We start from the raw sequence: 16785 nt of genomic DNA, 5'->3' as shown, positions 1-16785 counted from the left end.
TTCCCAACTTATTCCAACATTTATTCAACACTTTAAAATGATTTGCAGTTAAGCACGCCAGAATAGGTAAAACAATAAATTTGGGAGCTATTTTGTTTGGTGTAGAGAAATAAGACAACTGATGTCAACGATATGGTTAGGTTCGTCGCTGTGTCTGGTAGGGGGGTGCGCAGCACTTGAGTACCTTCCGGTAGACTTCCTGGGCAGGTCGGAGGGTACGCCAATAATTTGGTGCAGATCGTATTATCCTGGCCAGGTAGTCCTTGAATACGTCATATGTTGGATAAATAAATCGCTCGCAATGACACTTATGATGATGGCGACACTCCGGGTCAGCGACCCAGTCCCGAGGCAAAGGAACCTCTACATTCCTGGAGCTGGCAGCCCTAGCACTTTTGTAACGCATCGCCAAGGCCTCCCTGAAATGGAAACATTACATTCAATAGGCATAATAAATTGCTTGGGCTCAACCGATGACTTACTCGAGACCCTTTTCCAAAAGAGTTTGCACACCCTTACTGTATATGACTTTGGCAAAGTGATTGCAACGATTTGTTCTATCCAGAGTATAAAGGTACCAGGTGGGCATCAAGCCGAACCGGACCCCACTCAAGACCCGCTCAGCGCAGTTCTTACGCTCGTACCAATTGTGTTCCAGCCAGAGTATGACCGAGAGAAATATCTGAGGAGAGATCTCAATGAAGGCAGCTTATATTTGGGAGTATAAGTTTACTCACTTCTATCTCGGAGTTGACACTGAGGTAGCAGTTGTTGAGCACGTGAATTAGTTCGTGCTCACTAAAGTCGAGAAAGGATGCAGAGCTGACAATGCAGAGGTATACACGCGATATGCGGGTTAACATCAGTTCACGGAGAATTTTCGCCTGTGGATGGCGCCGAGCTTCCAAGTAAACTTTGTAGGCAGTGTCTTCGTTGAAGAACTCCATTTTCTCAAGGGAGGCCCATAGCTGGCGCAGCAGTTCGGGTATCTGGAGTACCTCATCGGCCACCATGCGGGCCAGTGTCTTCTCGTTCTCATTCTGATCCTGGCCGTGGTCCTGGCTCGACTGTGGAGAAAGTCCCAGCATTGGAAGTTTCTCGATGAATCGTTTAGCCGCGTAAAGCTTGGCATAATTCTGAAGGACAGACTTGAAAGAACGATAGCGCTCGTTTCCCGTTATAATGCCGGCTTCGGCTAGGGTTTGGGTGCGTAGGACGAGCATAAGGTTCTCTGATACGCGCTCGATTACCGATGTGGCCTTCGCCGCTTGTTTCTTAGAGTTGAGGAGCTCTATCACAATCTGGTTCGCATCGCCGTCACCCTCTTCGCCCAGGCGCATCAAGAGTTTAGCGAACTCGCTGCGCTGGACTACAGCCACCAAGCTGTTGTTGACCTCGTTGCTTGGGACATCGACTGAGGGAAGGGTGAATGAGGAGCTTGCCGTTGGCTCCTCGCTTTCGCTCATTGTTATGGTTTGTTCACTGACACTGGCTGTCGGCTCGTTTCTATCACCTATGGGAGCTTCCCGAATGAATTCAAAGAGTTCATCGATCGATTCTGATTCGGTCGTCAGTGATGCGTTATTGGTTGAGGTCTTCTCCCCAGCTGTGGTAGGCTCCTCTGCAGGGTCTTTGTCCTGGCAGTCCATATTGTTGGTACTTGTTCGATGACTCAGCGGATATCCAATTCCACTGAAAGTTAATCTCTACTGTGTGCTTCCCTAAATGGTTTCTAAATTAGCACGTTTGGTATAAACAGTGTGTGTTACGTATACATCTACGTATTTCAAAATTGCTGTGTGTTCTGACATAGGAACTGAGATTTCAAATAGATGCAAAGCCTTGTCGATTCAAGAGAAAATGGCAATGAGTATGCTTCGAGAAAATACGCTTTAATGAAAGATGTGTAGTAGGCATTGCGAAATGATGCCTTGTGACTAGGTACCGATACTCCAATTAACTGAGTAGATTTGCTATATGTCATCCCGATTGTGCAGTTGCTTGGCCCAGGCTTCTTGCAACAGACAAAACTTGTCGAACGGTTAGTTCGTGTACCTACTTGCCTTACAGCAAGTGGATGGATTGATAGGGTTGTAATTGAATATCACATGGTTCGGGATTATGAAACCTGGAATATCATGGACTATGAAGCAATTTTGATCACACCATGGCTCATGGCGCATTTGTATATGATCTCAGGTGTCGGCAGAAGAGGGCTGGTCAATTCTCGGATTGCGGCGGTTAGAATATGAGTTATACTTAAAAACTAAATTCATTATCTGAAGTGTTTGTTAACATTTAAGTATAAATTTAGTTACGTTGATACAAAATAGAAATATTTAAAAATAACGGAAATACGATTTTATCTCATGTGATCACGCATAGCTAAGTTTAACCAGAGTACGTTGGAGCCCTGTGAAACCTTCTGTTCGTCGACAGTCTGCAGGCGTTCGCAGTTAGCCTATTGGACCAATTGCATCAAAACAGCTCTTGGCGCTGTCTGCTGCTGAGCACTGGCAACAGCTCCGGTGCACAGCCGCCCAGTGAAAAATAAAGCTGTTCGGCATTTATTTTTAACTGTACTCCACTGGATTTTTGGATTTGGTTGCAGAAGCACCAATACGCGTTCGCAGTGCTCATAATGCTGCTTGTTGCTCTTTGGCATATCTTGTGACACCGTCGTGTGGCTATTTGTTCTGCTATTATATGCATCGCATACCGCAGACCACGTTATGAAAGATGGACGCCGCATATTTTGAATTAAATGCGTACGTTACAAAGTCGCCTTAATAAAGAAATTATTCGTATAACGATAGAATATGCGCGCGGGCAAACTCTAAACTAGTGTTGCACTAAAACATCGATAGTTGCAGTCGATAATAATTATATTGTCGTGCTATCGATGATGTCGTTGGCATTCGAATTGAAATTGAAGTGTTGATCTTATCCGGCTTTAGAATTGCAATTTTAGCAATTTAATGAATTAGGTGTATGAAACCAAAGATCCTCTTTCATAATAAATAATGAACACCATTGATATTGTATTAAATTTAATAGAGTCACAACTATTAAAAACTACTACATGTCCATATTAAAATTATACCAAGTTGTTAAATAGCATATAAAAATAGTCCAATGGAGCTACGATACATTTTGCACAGTTACAATATACGTAGATATTAAATATAGTTGGGAATGCATAGATTATGCTTGTGTATGTGATAATGACGCCTGCGTCATGGAAGTCCCGTTTATTTGCAGAGCTCGGATAAGGTATGCTTCAGTTTCTCCTCGTCGGCTCCTAATACGCGGTATATATTGCGCTTGTTCTTGATGAACACAAATGTTGGCTTGCTGCGCACCTTGTACGTGTCCACCAAGTCCTCAAATTTGTCAACATTAATTTGAATGACTTCAGCCTTGCTGGCATTTTGGCGGGCGAGTGCTTTTACTGCCTCATTAATGTCTTTGCACGGGGTGGACCATGTGGCAAAAAACTCCAGAACAATTAGTTTATTTTCCGCGGCCTCTAAGCGTTTGTTGAACCCACTTAAACTCCGAATAGTTATCATTTTTTGATAAAAAATAAGACATATCAAGTTGATTTCATCGAGTGAACATAACTGGATGAAATACTTCAGCCTGGAAAGCTCCGCAAATTCAGTGAAATATGCATTCAAACATATACATACATAAGCCTATAATAAGAGAAACGGGACTTATCCAGCCTTTAAGTGCTGCATGGCTGCCAATATCGATTAACGATTATCGACTATCGTGCGCGCTCAGGTCAAAATTATTTGTATATTTTGAAGGCTCAGTTTTCACAGCTCTGCACAAACATACCGTATGTATTTTTGCTAATATTTAAAGTATAAATTTACTTACGTTATTATAAAATAAAAAAAAAAATCAACAATAACAGCACTAAGATTTTAAGTATATATATATATAGAAATATGATCCTATCTAATCTGAGCCCGCATAGCAATGCTGCTGGGAATCTCTATATTATTCAGCTGCAACAGCTTGACCAGATTACGAATAAACTCCTGTGAGACCTTTAGTTCGTCGTCTTCCTGCAGGCGCTCGTAGAGGTCTATGGCGCCCTCGTAGTTGTTGTTCTTGGTGAAATGTGATAACAGCATGTCGTAGATGCGCTGCTCGTCAATGGTGCGCTGCAGACCACGGACGCCACGGGCCAGACGCAGGAGTGTGCGTACGGCGCCCTCTTGGCCCAGGTGCTCACAGTTCTTCAGGAGCAGGTCATGATTGAGCCGAAACTCTGGATTGATGATGAGGCGACGCAGCTGAGTCTCAGTGCCCGACTCCGCCAGTGCCAGCAACAGGGCGCTATTCATGTTGGCTGCGCCATGCACTCGACTGACCGTCGACGTAACTGTGACCAGATGCTGCTGCGCCGACTCCTTCGTCGTGCCCGGAAAGCGTGCCAGCTCCGTTTCGTCGCCGTTGCTAAGCTTTACCAGCAGCGACAGCATCTCGAACTGCAGCGGCGTGTGGTTGTGACGCGTGGCCATGCGCTGAAACTCTGCCACCGCACCATCCATATCGCCACGGTACAGCCATTCGCGCAGCACAGGGCCCAGCAGAGTATTATGTGTCTGGCAATAGCCGAGCTTGCGTAAAAACTGAAACGTTTCGAGTGTGGGACTAGCGGAGTTGGGCGTGGATGCAGTTTGCTTTGCAGCCATTTTGGCAACATTCGTGAGCAACTGCCAGACGTTCTTCATGACATAGTTGCCGCCGTTGATCTTATGCTGCTCGGCGCGCCGCTGCAACAGCTCCTTGGCTGCATCCAGTTGACCCTCCTCCACGAGCAGAGCTGCGTAGTCAATCAGCTTGTGCTCGTCCAGCAGGAACCCTATAATTATATACATTGATTACTTATCCACGCACTGATATCTAGCGAACACTTACCTGGATATGTGGATTGCAAACGCTGAAGGCTCTGCTGCGCACGGGGCAGGTTCTTCAGCTTGATGTGCAGATCAAAGATGGCGGCCAGCATGCCGGGGCTGGTTTGTACATGTAGTGCATCGCATTTGCTCTGCAGCTCGAGCGCGCGTTCCAAGCGGCCATCGCGCACGCTCATCTGCAGCAGGCGTCGCAGCACGCCGCGTGTATTTAGCTGTTTTGTCTCGAGTTCGATGAGATGGCATTCGAGTTCGTCCAGCGACATGTCGCGCGGATGCTTGATGAATCCGCCAACTGCCACGAGCGTATCTGCTGGCAATGTCAACTCCACGTTGCGCATCTTCTGCAGCGTTTTACCCAGCGACTGTCGTGTGTCCGTATCGGCATTGCTCACCAGGTTTAGCAGTGATTCGGCCGCTGCTGGGGACAGCTGCAGCTGCAGGCGTTGCATCTCGTGCAGGAAGCGCAACAGGGATGCCGGGTCCTGGCGCAAGCGCGTCTGTGCGCCGCACATCTGAAGCATCAGAGCTCCAATAAAATCATCCTTACGCTGCAACGAACGCTGCTGCAACGCCTGCGTCAGTTGGGCAAACTGCTCGAAGCGTTTGGTCGCCCGCACGTGCACCGCCAGCGACGCCATTGGTTGCAGCAGTGTCGATAGCTGGAAACGTGTCGGATAACGCTGGAGCAGGTCGAGCGCTGCTTTCAGCTCCTGCTGCTGCAGCAATTGGCTGAGCACGTGGACAAGCGCCTGGGAGGCACGCACGCCTACAGCGTCCAGTTGCTGCAGTGCCTGCAGCGGTTGCTGCAACGTCTGCCACAGATTGACCAGCACATACTGCCGCAGTGTTTGCTCGTCGCATTCCACGTGCAGGCGATGCATGTCGCCCAGCACCCGGAGCACACCACTCTCGCCCTCGCGCTTATGCTGCTGCAGCAACAGGGGCCAGAAGTAGTGCGGACGCAGCGGCTCGCCCGCGGCATTCAAAGCCTCTATACAGCTCAATGCAATGGCCGGCTGGCGACGCAATGCCAGTTCCGCGAGCACCTCCAAGGCGCGCGTGTTCTGACCGCGCTGGCGCAACTGGGTGGCAAACTGAAGCATCTGGTCGAGAGGGGTGCGCGCACGGAAGAGTTCCTGCAGCAAGTACGCCGCATAGCCATCGATATTTTGGTTCTCGTTGAATTTGGGCGCCGGCAGCAGTCCAACCAGCTGAATCATTAGTCCCGCCTGGTCTCTATGCAGCAGCTGGATGCATAGGCTGTTAAGGGCCGGTGGTACATCGATGTCGTCCACATACTCCACAGGCAACTGAGCCACCAGCTGCTGCAGCAACTGCACGTCCACTTGCTTTTCGTTGAGCACGGTTCGTAGCATTTGTATTAACTGCGGTGCATTAAAGCTGCCTGTATGCCGCTTTAGTAAGTCGCGTGCCTTGGTCAGCTCTCCGTTCTCCACGTAGGCAACAAAGCACAGCGACTGTGTGCTGGCGTTGGGCGTTATGCCCGCCGCTCGCATGCTGCTTAGAACTGTTTCGACGCCGGCCAAATCTCCGCTCCGTGCATGGCCGAGCAGAAGGGCATGAAAGTTGCGCTCCGAAAGTGGAAAGTTGCGTTCACGCATCTCACTTAGCAATTCGGTGGCCTGTCGCATGTTGCCACTTGCGCCGGCTACATCCAGCAGTGCGCTGTAGAGGGTCACGTCCGCTGCGCCGTTGTAAGTAGCGATCTCAGCAAGCAGTGCTCGGTGGTCGGCCAACGGTAGCTGGTTCTGGTGCAGCATCTGTAGCTGCGTGTAATAGTGCGACATTGAGGGCTGTTCCACTTTCAGCAGTTGAGCCCATAGTCGTCGAAACAGCTCCAGACGCTCTCTGCTGCTGAGCACTGGCAACAGCTCCGGCACACAGCCTCCCAGTAGAAAATGCAGCTGCTCGGCACTGAGTTTTTGCTGTACTCCACTGGGTTTGGATTCCACTAGCGCCAGCACATGTTCGCAGTGCTCATAACGGAGCACACTATGCTGCTGATAGTGTTGCTCCAGCTGCGTCCACAGATCGTCGAGACTAGCGATTGTTGGGATGCGTTCGTTGGCCTTCCCTATGCGCTTCTTGTGCGTCGCCGCTGGCCGTGCCACTGAATTGGATGCCACCGTCGTGTAGTTATTTGCAAGTGGCTGAAGTGCTGGTATTATTGTCCTGCTACTCATTAGAATTGCATAATGCGGACATCCACGTGCTGTTGGTGCCGAAATGGCTGCTCCAGCTGTGGCTCGTTGCAATCGAAAATGCAGACGCACATTTTGGAATAGATGTGTACGCAACATGGCAATGGCCAAGGCGCTGGAATCACAAAATCGTTCAACAAAAACAAAAACCCGTAACACCAGAAAACATGCGCGCCGGTAAAACACTGAATTGTTGCTGCACTAATATCGATATTAACAATCGATAAGAAAAAGTGTTACTATCGGTAATTCTCATATAATTCATTGAGTGATCATTCATCATTTTACCATACTTTTGCGAAAAGTGTACTTGTATTTTTTATTTCTATTTATATATATGTATATTTTTGAAATAGTCTATAATTTTTAGTGTCCTAATATATGTTTTGATATTGGGATATTAAAGTTATATATACTATGTACGCAGAAACCGTATTATATTACTTACCATAAAGCACATAGTTTTATTTATCTGTAACAAGAACGTAACTTAAATATTTTATATCTTATGTTAATATGATATGACGCAACTATCGAACTATTAAACATATCGATAGCTTTGATATTAAATTTATTAATGATCAGCTGTGTGAATGGTTATCTTATTTGAACATGGCGGCAAACATTCACTGCGCACCTGTAATAATAAACGTAATAGTCGACTGCCGAACAATTCGATAGATTTCGCGCTGCGATGATGCCATCGATACATTGCACTTTGCTCAACTCTTGTAAATGTAAATATTTCGAAATGAAAAGTAAACGTGCTTATATATTAATTAATTGAGTGGTGTACAGACAAAAAGTTGACGTCAGTTTAACGCTTGCAGCAACAATTCCCAAGCATTTCTGCAGTCAACACAGACCAGGGCTGTGGCTCTGGCCCTGGCACCATGAAGAAACGATTATTGTTAACAGCAGAAGTTGCAGCGAGTCAACAAACTGATGCGAATTCGAATGACAGTCGGGAGTTGGAGTCGGCAGAGGAGGGCACAATGATGCACAGTACGTATGCACACATATATATGTATATAAACTTGCACACATGCATACATATTAAAGTGTGTTTGTGTTTGTTTTTTTTTTTTTTTTTTTTTTTGTCTACTTATATACAAATATACATTTTTTTTTATTTACTGCGACAAATAGTTGTTCCTTCGGCCATTGACAAGCTGCGCCGTTTTTGCTACCTTGGTGCAATTGAGGAGCCTGTTTATGCACCTAAAGCTTTTGACCTGACTTTGGAAGGCCACTTTGTGGCATTGCGAGAGCTGTGCGGAGCAGTTAATGAGACGGAGCTGATTGAATGCCTAAGAGCTCTGCTGGATGCATCCAATGATCAGTATTTGCCCCGCCACGATGAGACGCTACTTGTCCTGGCCGTTTACCTTTCTTCGCACACTGATGAAAAGCAGCGCACACTGGTGCGCGGGTATTTCGTTGAACTTGTGCGCACTGCCAAGGACTTGTTCTTGTTCGTGAATTTCGTGAGCCAAGTGCAAAAGTTGCTGGGCCGCAAAACGCCCTTCAGTCGCACCGCGCGCAAAGCTATCCTGGAGTGGTACCAAAAACAGCCGCTTGACAAGCTGCTGCACATGTGGTCATTGAATGATTGCAACTGGGCCCAGCATCGTTTACTACTACAGCGATGCCACTACACCAGTGCTAAGATCGATGCTGAAACGATGGCGGCGTTGCGTGTGCTGACTACGCACGTCAAGGAGCTAGTTAACTGGCCCGACTATCTTGAGCCAGTTGTGCAATGCAAAGAAACCATTGTGGGCATTGCAAATCTGCGCCTCAGCCAAAGCGTAGACGTGGCCCTGCCCCTTATAAAGAAACTTTCGCTTAGCTATGAGCACTTGCCGCGTCACCTTGTTTCTGATGTAAAAGTTGTCAACCTACTGCTGAGCAAAATGAGCTACGATCAGATGCTGCAGAGCTGGCCATCGTTTCTCAAACTCAACAAGTCGAACCGCAGCGCCCAGCTGTGCTACTCTCAGCGCTTCTTCGATCCATCAGAATTGCGTGCAGCTAACATAGCGCCGATACGGCTGCTGTTGCTGGAAACTCGCGGAGCCAAGCACCGTAAAGTGGTGAGTGCTTTTAATGTATGTTATTGAGATCTATTATAATATTTTGAACCGATAGATTTCGAAGGGAGTTGTGTCACCAAAGCCGTCCAGCCTTCTTCAGAAGTTGTACAAACAATCTTTTGGCTTCAATAGGCCACTCGGCTTGCGACTGCATATAACAATTAATCTGGAGATGTGTTACTTGGGCAGTACGTAAGCTTTTAACATCGAAAAATAACATTTTTTAGCATTTAACTTGCTTTTCTAGAATGCCTCACTGGACGTTGTCAGTCGATCAAGTATATCGATGCAGTACTTGCTTTTGCCTTTGGCTACTTCAAATGTGACCCTAAAGTAAGCGTTCGAATTTGGTACGACAAGAGTGGCAAACTAAAAGGGCTACCATGGACGCCAGAGATGTCGGTTGACGACGCAAAAGCTACTTGTGAGGGACAAAAAATAATGAAAATCAAGCAGACTTTAACAGACGTTGTCGACAATGCGCTGCAGGATACAGAGCAGACGTATGATGTTTTCTTGGTGCTGGTGCCGTGTGGAACGCGTGGAAATCAAAGGAATAAGTCCGAACAACTATGCAAACGGCTTGACGAATATCGCCAGAAGCGAAATGACAATGCCAAGTAATATAATTCCTCGCCCTGTTCGATTCCCCATGCAATACTTCATACATACAATATTAAATCTCCTCCCATTTGCAGATTGATTATAATGAGTCTGCGTCAGCACCATGGATCCATGAGCTATTCGAATGTGCGCAACGAGAACATATTGGAGTTGTGCAGCATTACCGAACAGACGCCACGCTTGATCAATGCCTTCGCTCAAGGCAAGTTCTTCTAAGCTGTAAACTACTACAATTTCTGTGCTACACAACCCAGTGAACGGCATCCGGTAACCAAAGAAATCATTATCTGCTATAAACTCAAATCGCTGCGGCAGCAAGCAAACAGGATATCATCCTGTCACTGGAAAAAGTCCACCGTATAATGAGCATATACTTGCATGTTACTGCAAACTATTTTGTGCTCTCTATACTTCCATCTCTTTCAATTTGCATCTCTCTAACACACAAGTACACATCAGACACACGCACACGCAGCAAGAGACAGCTAGACACAGCATTCATTGTTTCATGTGCGCATCTTTTCACGTACATCTTTGATGCTTATTAATTATATAAATATTTACATGCATACCTTAAATAGCTCTTAAGCTACACACACACATATACAGGCACATACACACTCCCACACACACATATACACTTATACGTACATAAGTATATAAAGAGTATATACTTTCACTCTATACAACGCTGATTTTTGGAACGATTTGTACCACATTGTTGTACACACTTGCATTAAATTGGTAATTAGGCGTAGTTAAAGAATTTAATTGATAATTTAATTTCGAAAACGAATGAACTGAATCTAAATTTAATTTGGATTAAAAATACAATACAAGTGAATCTGAGCAAAGCGAGAAAAAAACACAAACAAATTGCCTTACAAACAAAATGTTAGTCAATCTTTAATTTTAACTAAACATACATATTAAATACAAGGAATTTCTTCGTAAAAGTACTGAAACAATATAAAAACAAATACAAAAACGAAACCGAAAAGCAAAAGAAAGCATTTAGATAAAATTTTCAAACGAAACAAAACTGAATGAAAATAGTCCAAACTAACAAATAAGTTAAAAGCCCACGAACAAACTAGACAACAAATTCAACATTAAATATTGTAAAAATTAGATCTTGTTTTGAACATATTTAAAAAAACAACTGCCCAAAATACTGTGACATTTTATGTAACTAAAAAGCAAAATTGAAATGAACTAACAAAGAAATGAGGAAACGAAGGCTTAGACACAAATTTATACAGCTAAGAACTCCTAATGTGCCATACACACACACAGACACATACACACACAAACACACGCACACGTTCAGACATGTATATATATGTATGTATATATATATATAGAAAGCCTAAACCTAAACTGAACAATAATTACAGCAAACAGACAAGAGATTCGAGAAATTTTTATTGAATACATTTAAATTTATATAAAATACTACAAAAGAAGCCAATCAAACAAATACAATTTGGAAGCTTAGCAAAAAGTATTAAAAAAGAAAAACAAATAGCAATAGAAAAAGGATTTAAAAAAAAGAGAAAAATTATTGAAACTTTAAAAGAAAATAAGAAATATGTATTTCTATGGACATTTCTGACATGTGTCCACACGCATCTGTGAAGTAAACCGTTGTGATCGCTTTGAAATTTTTATTTAAAACAAAAACAAAAGCAAAAACAAACAAATTAGATGAAACTCAAGAGAAACTTAAACTAATATAGATTCAATTAAATATAAGTTAATTCCTTGTGGACTGGAATGCAAATCATTTCGAAATGACAAGAGCAAAGCAAAAAACAAGATAAATAAGTGAAAGCAAAATAAAAGTGTTACCAAAAAACGTACCTAGACTCAGAATTCAAAAGCAACAAATGAAATTTGAATACTAACACAAACTGGCACAATACAGCAACAGTTAAACAAACACACACACATACAAACAAACAAACATAAACACATTCACACACACATATATATAAATATATTATGTATTCATGTAGTATTAACTAACTAATATAATGTTGTATTCCGTATTGTATATATCTATAGTTGAAATCATAAAAACTACGATTTGATTTGTTAAGAACTACGCCAACTCAAATATGAACAGTATCAAAAAAGCTTGAGATCAGCTGAAATGTTTTGAAACCTACAGACGAACCTATAGATCCGCATTAGCAGCAACAAAAAGCAAAACTTTATGTGATATCTATTTGAAAAATAAGCGAAACCGCAAACCCAATTCAAAAAAATACGAAAAATATAAATAAAAAATGGTAAAAACAAAATGAACGAAAAGGAAAACCAAAACATATAGGAAAATTTTGTAAAATTTCAGCAATTGGATCCGAAAAAAAAAAAACGAAAATAAATGAACGAAATATAAACAAATTGCGCCTAAGTTAATCTATCTTAAGTTTACCCCTAATGAATGTATTTTACAACAAGTATTCACCACTTTGTCTTTTATTAATCATTTCTGTTAGCCGAGTACTTAGCATACGTAAAATGTCTAATGTTATAATGTTTTAGTTAGTACTAAATACAGTTAAGTATATGTATGTGTATATGCATATATAGTTAACGCCAATTTATTGATTGAAGCAATATCCGATACGATACGATACTATATACTCACTAATTTAAATACTAAAATACAATAGGCTTAATGACGATTCATTCAAAATGTATCTATCTATCTATCTATCTATCTAGAAGAACTCGACGGCAATATGACGACGCCTTAGTATTATATTTGGATATATTCTTTCGATGTACTAAATTCGCTTGCTAAAAGTGTAATTTCTATTTAATTTCTACATTTTTTATACGTTTTCTTTTTATATACTTGCATATCTGCTCAGACAGATATTTATATATACACACACACATATATATTATATATATATATATATATAAATATATATATATATATACAGATCTATATATGTAAATGTATATGTATATATATTTATATATATATATATATATATATACATACATATACTTGTACACGACATAAAGTTGAATAAACAAAATTGAACTCAACCTCAACATTTGCTGCTGCTTTTCCCTTTGGTAACTTTTAAGTGTCGCCAACCCGTAATCAATCATCAGTCTCGGTCTATGTGTGTGTGTATGTGTGCGTGTGTGTACTGCTCGGAATTCACTTGTTCTCGGTGACAATGCCAGCGGGTCCGCATATGTAGAGCTGCTGGTTGGTGCGCTCGCGTATTGGCTCGAAGCCCAGCTCATCGGTTGGGATGCCATATTGCTTGAGCTTGCACTCGTATGTCTCGAGCAGATCGTCGTGGGCCTTCCAGGCCTTGGCCAGCTCGTAGCGCAGATCGATGATGGTCTGGTTCTTGGTGTCGACCACATCGCTGACGGTCTTCTCCACGTTCTCCAGCTTCTCGGCGAACTCGGGAGCGCAGGTGGCCATTGTTTTGCGCAGGATGATGCTGCGCTTCTCGTCCTCGCGCATCAGCGCCGCAATCTTGCGCTCGAGCAGCACGTTCTTGAGGCCGGTCTTTTGCTGCAGCTCAACGATGACCTCGTTGAATCGAGCCTTCAGATTGGCTCGCTCGCCAACAAGAGCATCGTTGCGCAGCAGGAGCGTCTCCGACTCCCACATCAAGCTCTTTACCTTCTTCTCCAGTATGGTGTTGCTCTTCTTGAGGCGGCTCAACTGCAGCTTGTCGCGATCGTAGAACTCCAGCTTGCGCTGCAGCTCCTTGAGATGAGTCTTGGCGTGCTCCAGCGGCTCCTTGAGGCGACGCGTCTCTGTGGTCGCCTCGGCCGCAATGCGATCGCTGCGATCAGCCTGGCGGCGCAGCTGCTCGATTTGCTCCTTCATGCTGCCAATCAGCGCTAAGTTGTTCAGTGTGATGTCGTTATAATAGTTCTTCATGTCGTTGAACGCCAGATCGTGGTGATCCTGCAGATCCTTGATCTGCTGATTCTTGCGCTCCTCCACCTCGAACATTTGCGAGTTGAAAAAAAGCTCCAGCTTGCTGCGCTGCTCCTTCATCTTCTCGTCGTGCAGGCGATCATTATCCTTGCGCTCACTCTCAAATAGGAGACGTTGCTCCCTGGATTTAGATGTAGATTGTTTTTTGTTTGGTTTGTTTTTGAATTTTGAATTTGGATCTTCGAATCGTTGCGTTTGATACTCACAGCAGCTGCTGATTGAAGTGCGCCTCCAGCTGGCGGTGCTGCATGTCGCTCATCTCGATGCGCTCGCGAACAATGCGACGCAGCTGTCGCTTGTCGGTCTGCAGCTCCAGCTCCTGCAGCAGATGATGCTCCTGGGCCACCTTGAGCTGGGTCATGGCCTCGGCGCGCACCTCGCCCAGTTTGCTATGATTCTCGAACTGCAGATGCTTCATCTGCTGCATTATGTGCTTGGTATCAATGTCGGCCAGGTCCTGTGTGGCCTCAATCTCCTTGTCCTTCTGCTGCAGCTCGAACTTGGCCTCCTCTACGTATGGAGAACACTTAGTTGGGCTTATGATTTGCAGTTAATACGCCGCTTACCCAGCTGCTGGCGCGTGATTTCCCAGAAGGTGCGTATCTTGTCGCGCTCCAATTGGAAGTAGTTACGCTCCTCCCGCTCCCGATCCATTTCCGCTTTGAGGCGTAGCGAGAACGCCTCCAGCTGATCGCGCGTCATCGCCGAGGTGTCCACGCCATCGATGAGCACTGCAATGGGTCAACAAAGCTTTAAACTTTCCAGCACTGTTATGAGCAAATTTAATAAGAATGCAGCGTAATGTCTTTTGCCCATTAATGTGTGTGTGTGTGTGCTGTGTGTGTGTGTGTGTGTGTTTTAGGATTGCACTTGTGCCCGCATGTGTACAGCTCCTGCTGTAATTGGTTTGTGTAATTGGCATCGTTCACCGGCTGGTGCTGAGTCCGGCCTCCAACTTCCTGCCGCATGTCCTGCCACTGGTGTCCTGCCGCATCCAACGACAACATCCTCCATAGAAACAATTATGTGCGTTAGAGGCCGAGCTGCGAGCTGGTTTGTTCACTCGTGGAAATTAAGTGCGTCTTTTTTTCCGCTCGCTCTGTCTCTCTCTTTGTGTGTGTGTGTGTGTGTGTGTGTGTTGGTGTGTCTGGGCCGCTGCAGTGGAGCATGTGGCATTGCGTTTGGGTTGCGCTTGCACAATTAAATTGTATTGAGCATGTGGCCAACATGGACGCCACTTGTCACACTCTGTTTTCCTGCTGACCAAGCCTCAGATTATCATTATTTGACAAATTGTTGTGCTGCCCAACTGACAGACCCACCCAACGAACCAACGACCCAACGATCCAACGACCCGACGACCCACTGCTCGCTGGGCGAGCACAACTTTACCAGTCACATTAATTACTTACGCTGCTCCGACTTTGGTACTTAACTGTTTATGCTATCTGAGCGGGCAATTGCATTGCGAGCGTTTAAAAATTGACCAGCCTCAAGACTAACACGGCTATCGGCCTGGAGCTTTAAGTACCTGATCTATGGCTGCATGTCAATAATTAACTGACAGCTTAACTAGCTGTTAAATATGTATCTGGATTGATTTCCCAGAATTCAATCTTTAGATAGAGGAATATGCTTCAGCCAAAAGTGGAAAACTGGGAATGGGAAAGAGGTAAGAATTTTGTAACTATGGAACTTAAGAAAGCTCAAAGTTCGGAAATTCAAGTTTGATGAAATGAACAGCTTTGATCGAGCCCAATATAATACATCTATGTAAGTATTGTCTGCAAAGGCTAGATGCACAGCGTTGATGGCATTGAAAGTAGCGGACTCCCAATCTATTTTGTGTATAAAATAAAAAATATTAAATTCAATTCTTATAGAAAACATTGTAAAAACTAAAATTTAGCATCTACATCTAAATTTTAGTTATCTGGCAAATCTTTACCAACTTTTTTAAACGCTATTTTTTTTAAATTTTTTAATGCATATTTACTGAAATGTTACAGAGCTCAATTTTGTTTTATTTTCAAAAACATAAAGCAGAGTTCAAAGAAACAAAATTTTTGGACCCTTGCTGGTATAAATTAAATGGGATTATCATCTAAAACTGAGGCGCTATACTTCGATACATGCAGTCAGTTATGGGCGCTGCCAAGTCTCTGCGAGGTATCCATAGCTAAATAAATCAAATTTGATGTGAATTAACTAAACATTGGACATGCTCTAAGCTCGATATAAGTATTAAGTTGCCTAGGATATATATCAGTTTTTGGGTAGTATATGCAGATGTGCTATATGTGTGAAGATCGTGTTAAGGATCGGCCCTGTTGCGAGCTTAGATCAATGTGGTTGTTAACTCACCTGGCAACTTCTTGCCCTTTTTGCCTTTTTTACCCTTGGGTGGCTGCAGAAGGAAAATAATATTTAAAATGAATTCATGGCAATGCAGAAAAGGCTTTTCACAACTAAAAACATACCCGAATTTAAAAGTATTAAAAATGTAAAATGAAAATAATCCAAATCAAATCGGGAGAATTCAAGTGCAAATTGGAGACATGTAAAGGCAGCAATTAGTAAAAAAGATTTCAAGGATTTCGGGTGGGAATAGCTAGACTTGTGGATGGGTTGAGTAAAAAAGAAAGCTTGCTTAATGTCTAATTCGATTTCTTTTGCTGGCTGCTGCGACGGTAACGAGCTGTTTTTACTGCGTCTTCTTCTTTCTGCAATGCATCCTCGAAAAAGGCGCCAGCCAGCCACAGGACAGGACAAACAGCAGGAGCAGTAGCAGCAGCAGGAGCATCGGATGTGTTGCATGACGTGCCAGAGGTGGCACGAGTCTGAGGCGGTGGCAACGTCGCCGTTTTAAATAATGTGATGGCGCGGCTTTCAAAACAATTTCACAACAGCTGTTGGCT

The 16785-nt window shown here is 43.8% G+C and overlaps 4 protein-coding genes across 4 annotated transcripts; 1 reads left to right on the top strand and 3 right to left on the bottom strand.

Moving 5' to 3' along the window:
• Positions 1-26: 26 nt before the first annotated feature.
• Positions 27-1867, bottom strand: LOC111601827. The gene is made up of 3 exons (XM_023318653.2): positions 738-1867; positions 483-682; positions 27-419 (listed from the first exon to the last, which is right to left on the bottom strand). The coding sequence occupies exons 1-3, from the start codon at positions 1647-1649 to the stop codon at positions 137-139; spliced, it is 1395 nt and encodes a 464-aa protein (XP_023174421.1). The 5' UTR covers positions 1650-1867; the 3' UTR covers positions 27-136.
• Positions 1868-3251: 1384 nt separating this feature from the next.
• Positions 3252-3572, bottom strand: LOC111601840 (thioredoxin-1-like). Its single transcript, XM_023318673.1, has one exon. It carries the CDS (start codon positions 3570-3572, stop codon positions 3252-3254), a length of 321 nt encoding a protein of 106 aa, XP_023174441.1.
• A 374-nt stretch (positions 3573-3946) lies between these two features.
• Positions 3947-16260, bottom strand: LOC111601841 (leucine-rich PPR motif-containing protein, mitochondrial). Its single transcript, XM_023318674.2, has 7 exons — positions 16232-16260; positions 14434-14598; positions 14074-14377; positions 13068-13988; positions 9199-9262; positions 4939-7360; positions 3947-4882 (listed from the first exon to the last, which is right to left on the bottom strand). The coding sequence occupies exons 2-7, from the start codon at positions 14567-14569 to the stop codon at positions 3966-3968; spliced, it is 4764 nt and encodes a 1587-aa protein (XP_023174442.2). The 5' UTR covers positions 14570-14598; positions 16232-16260; the 3' UTR covers positions 3947-3965.
• Positions 7779-10872, top strand: LOC111601853. Its single transcript, XM_030223486.1, has 5 exons — positions 7779-8164; positions 8309-9255; positions 9311-9443; positions 9503-9875; positions 9954-10872. The coding sequence occupies exons 1-5, from the start codon at positions 8053-8055 to the stop codon at positions 10093-10095; spliced, it is 1707 nt and encodes a 568-aa protein (XP_030079346.1). The 5' UTR covers positions 7779-8052; the 3' UTR covers positions 10096-10872.
• Positions 16261-16785: the final 525 nt, after the last annotated feature.

The sequence above is a fragment of the Drosophila hydei genome, unplaced genomic scaffold, assembly GCF_003285905.1.
Source record: "Drosophila hydei strain 15085-1641.00,03,60 unplaced genomic scaffold, DhydRS2 tig00000232-arrow-arrow-pilon, whole genome shotgun sequence".
Classification (NCBI taxonomy): domain Eukaryota; kingdom Metazoa; phylum Arthropoda; class Insecta; order Diptera; family Drosophilidae; genus Drosophila; species Drosophila hydei.
Note: the sequence above shows the minus strand (reverse complement) of the source record. Positions and strands in the feature narration are given on the sequence as shown.

What these genes read in the sequence shown, in the direction of transcription:
- LOC111601827 (XM_023318653.2), bottom strand. Translation starts at nt 1,649, where the DNA reads ATGGACTGCCAGGACAAAGACCCTGCAGAGGAGCCTACCACAGCTGGG. An exon ending in GTGTCAACTCCGAGATAGAA is followed by an intron (nt 683 to 737) that starts GTGAGTAAACTT and finishes ATCTCTCCTCAG; the next exon opens with ATATTTCTCTCGGTCATACT. An exon ending in CTTTTGGAAAAGGGTCTCGA is followed by an intron (nt 420 to 482) that starts GTAAGTCATCGG and finishes TTTCCATTTCAG; the next exon opens with GGAGGCCTTGGCGATGCGTT.
- LOC111601840 (XM_023318673.1), bottom strand. Translation starts at nt 3,572, where the DNA reads ATGATAACTATTCGGAGTTTAAGTGGGTTCAACAAACGCTTAGAGGCC.
- LOC111601853 (XM_030223486.1), top strand. Translation starts at nt 8,053, where the DNA reads ATGAAGAAACGATTATTGTTAACAGCAGAAGTTGCAGCGAGTCAACAA. An exon ending in GAGCCAAGCACCGTAAAGTG is followed by an intron (nt 9,256 to 9,310) that starts GTGAGTGCTTTT and finishes TTGAACCGATAG; the next exon opens with ATTTCGAAGGGAGTTGTGTC. An exon ending in AAGCGAAATGACAATGCCAA is followed by an intron (nt 9,876 to 9,953) that starts GTAATATAATTC and finishes TCCCATTTGCAG; the next exon opens with ATTGATTATAATGAGTCTGC.
- LOC111601841 (XM_023318674.2), bottom strand. Translation starts at nt 14,569, where the DNA reads ATGACGCGCGATCAGCTGGAGGCGTTCTCGCTACGCCTCAAAGCGGAA. An exon ending in CACTTCAATCAGCAGCTGCT is followed by an intron (nt 13,989 to 14,073) that starts GTGAGTATCAAA and finishes ATCTAAATCCAG; the next exon opens with GGAGCAACGTCTCCTATTTG. An exon ending in AGCAGCCGTATCGGCGCTAT is followed by an intron (nt 7,361 to 9,198) that starts GTTAGCTGCACG and finishes TATCGATATTAG; the next exon opens with TGCAGCAACAATTCAGTGTT.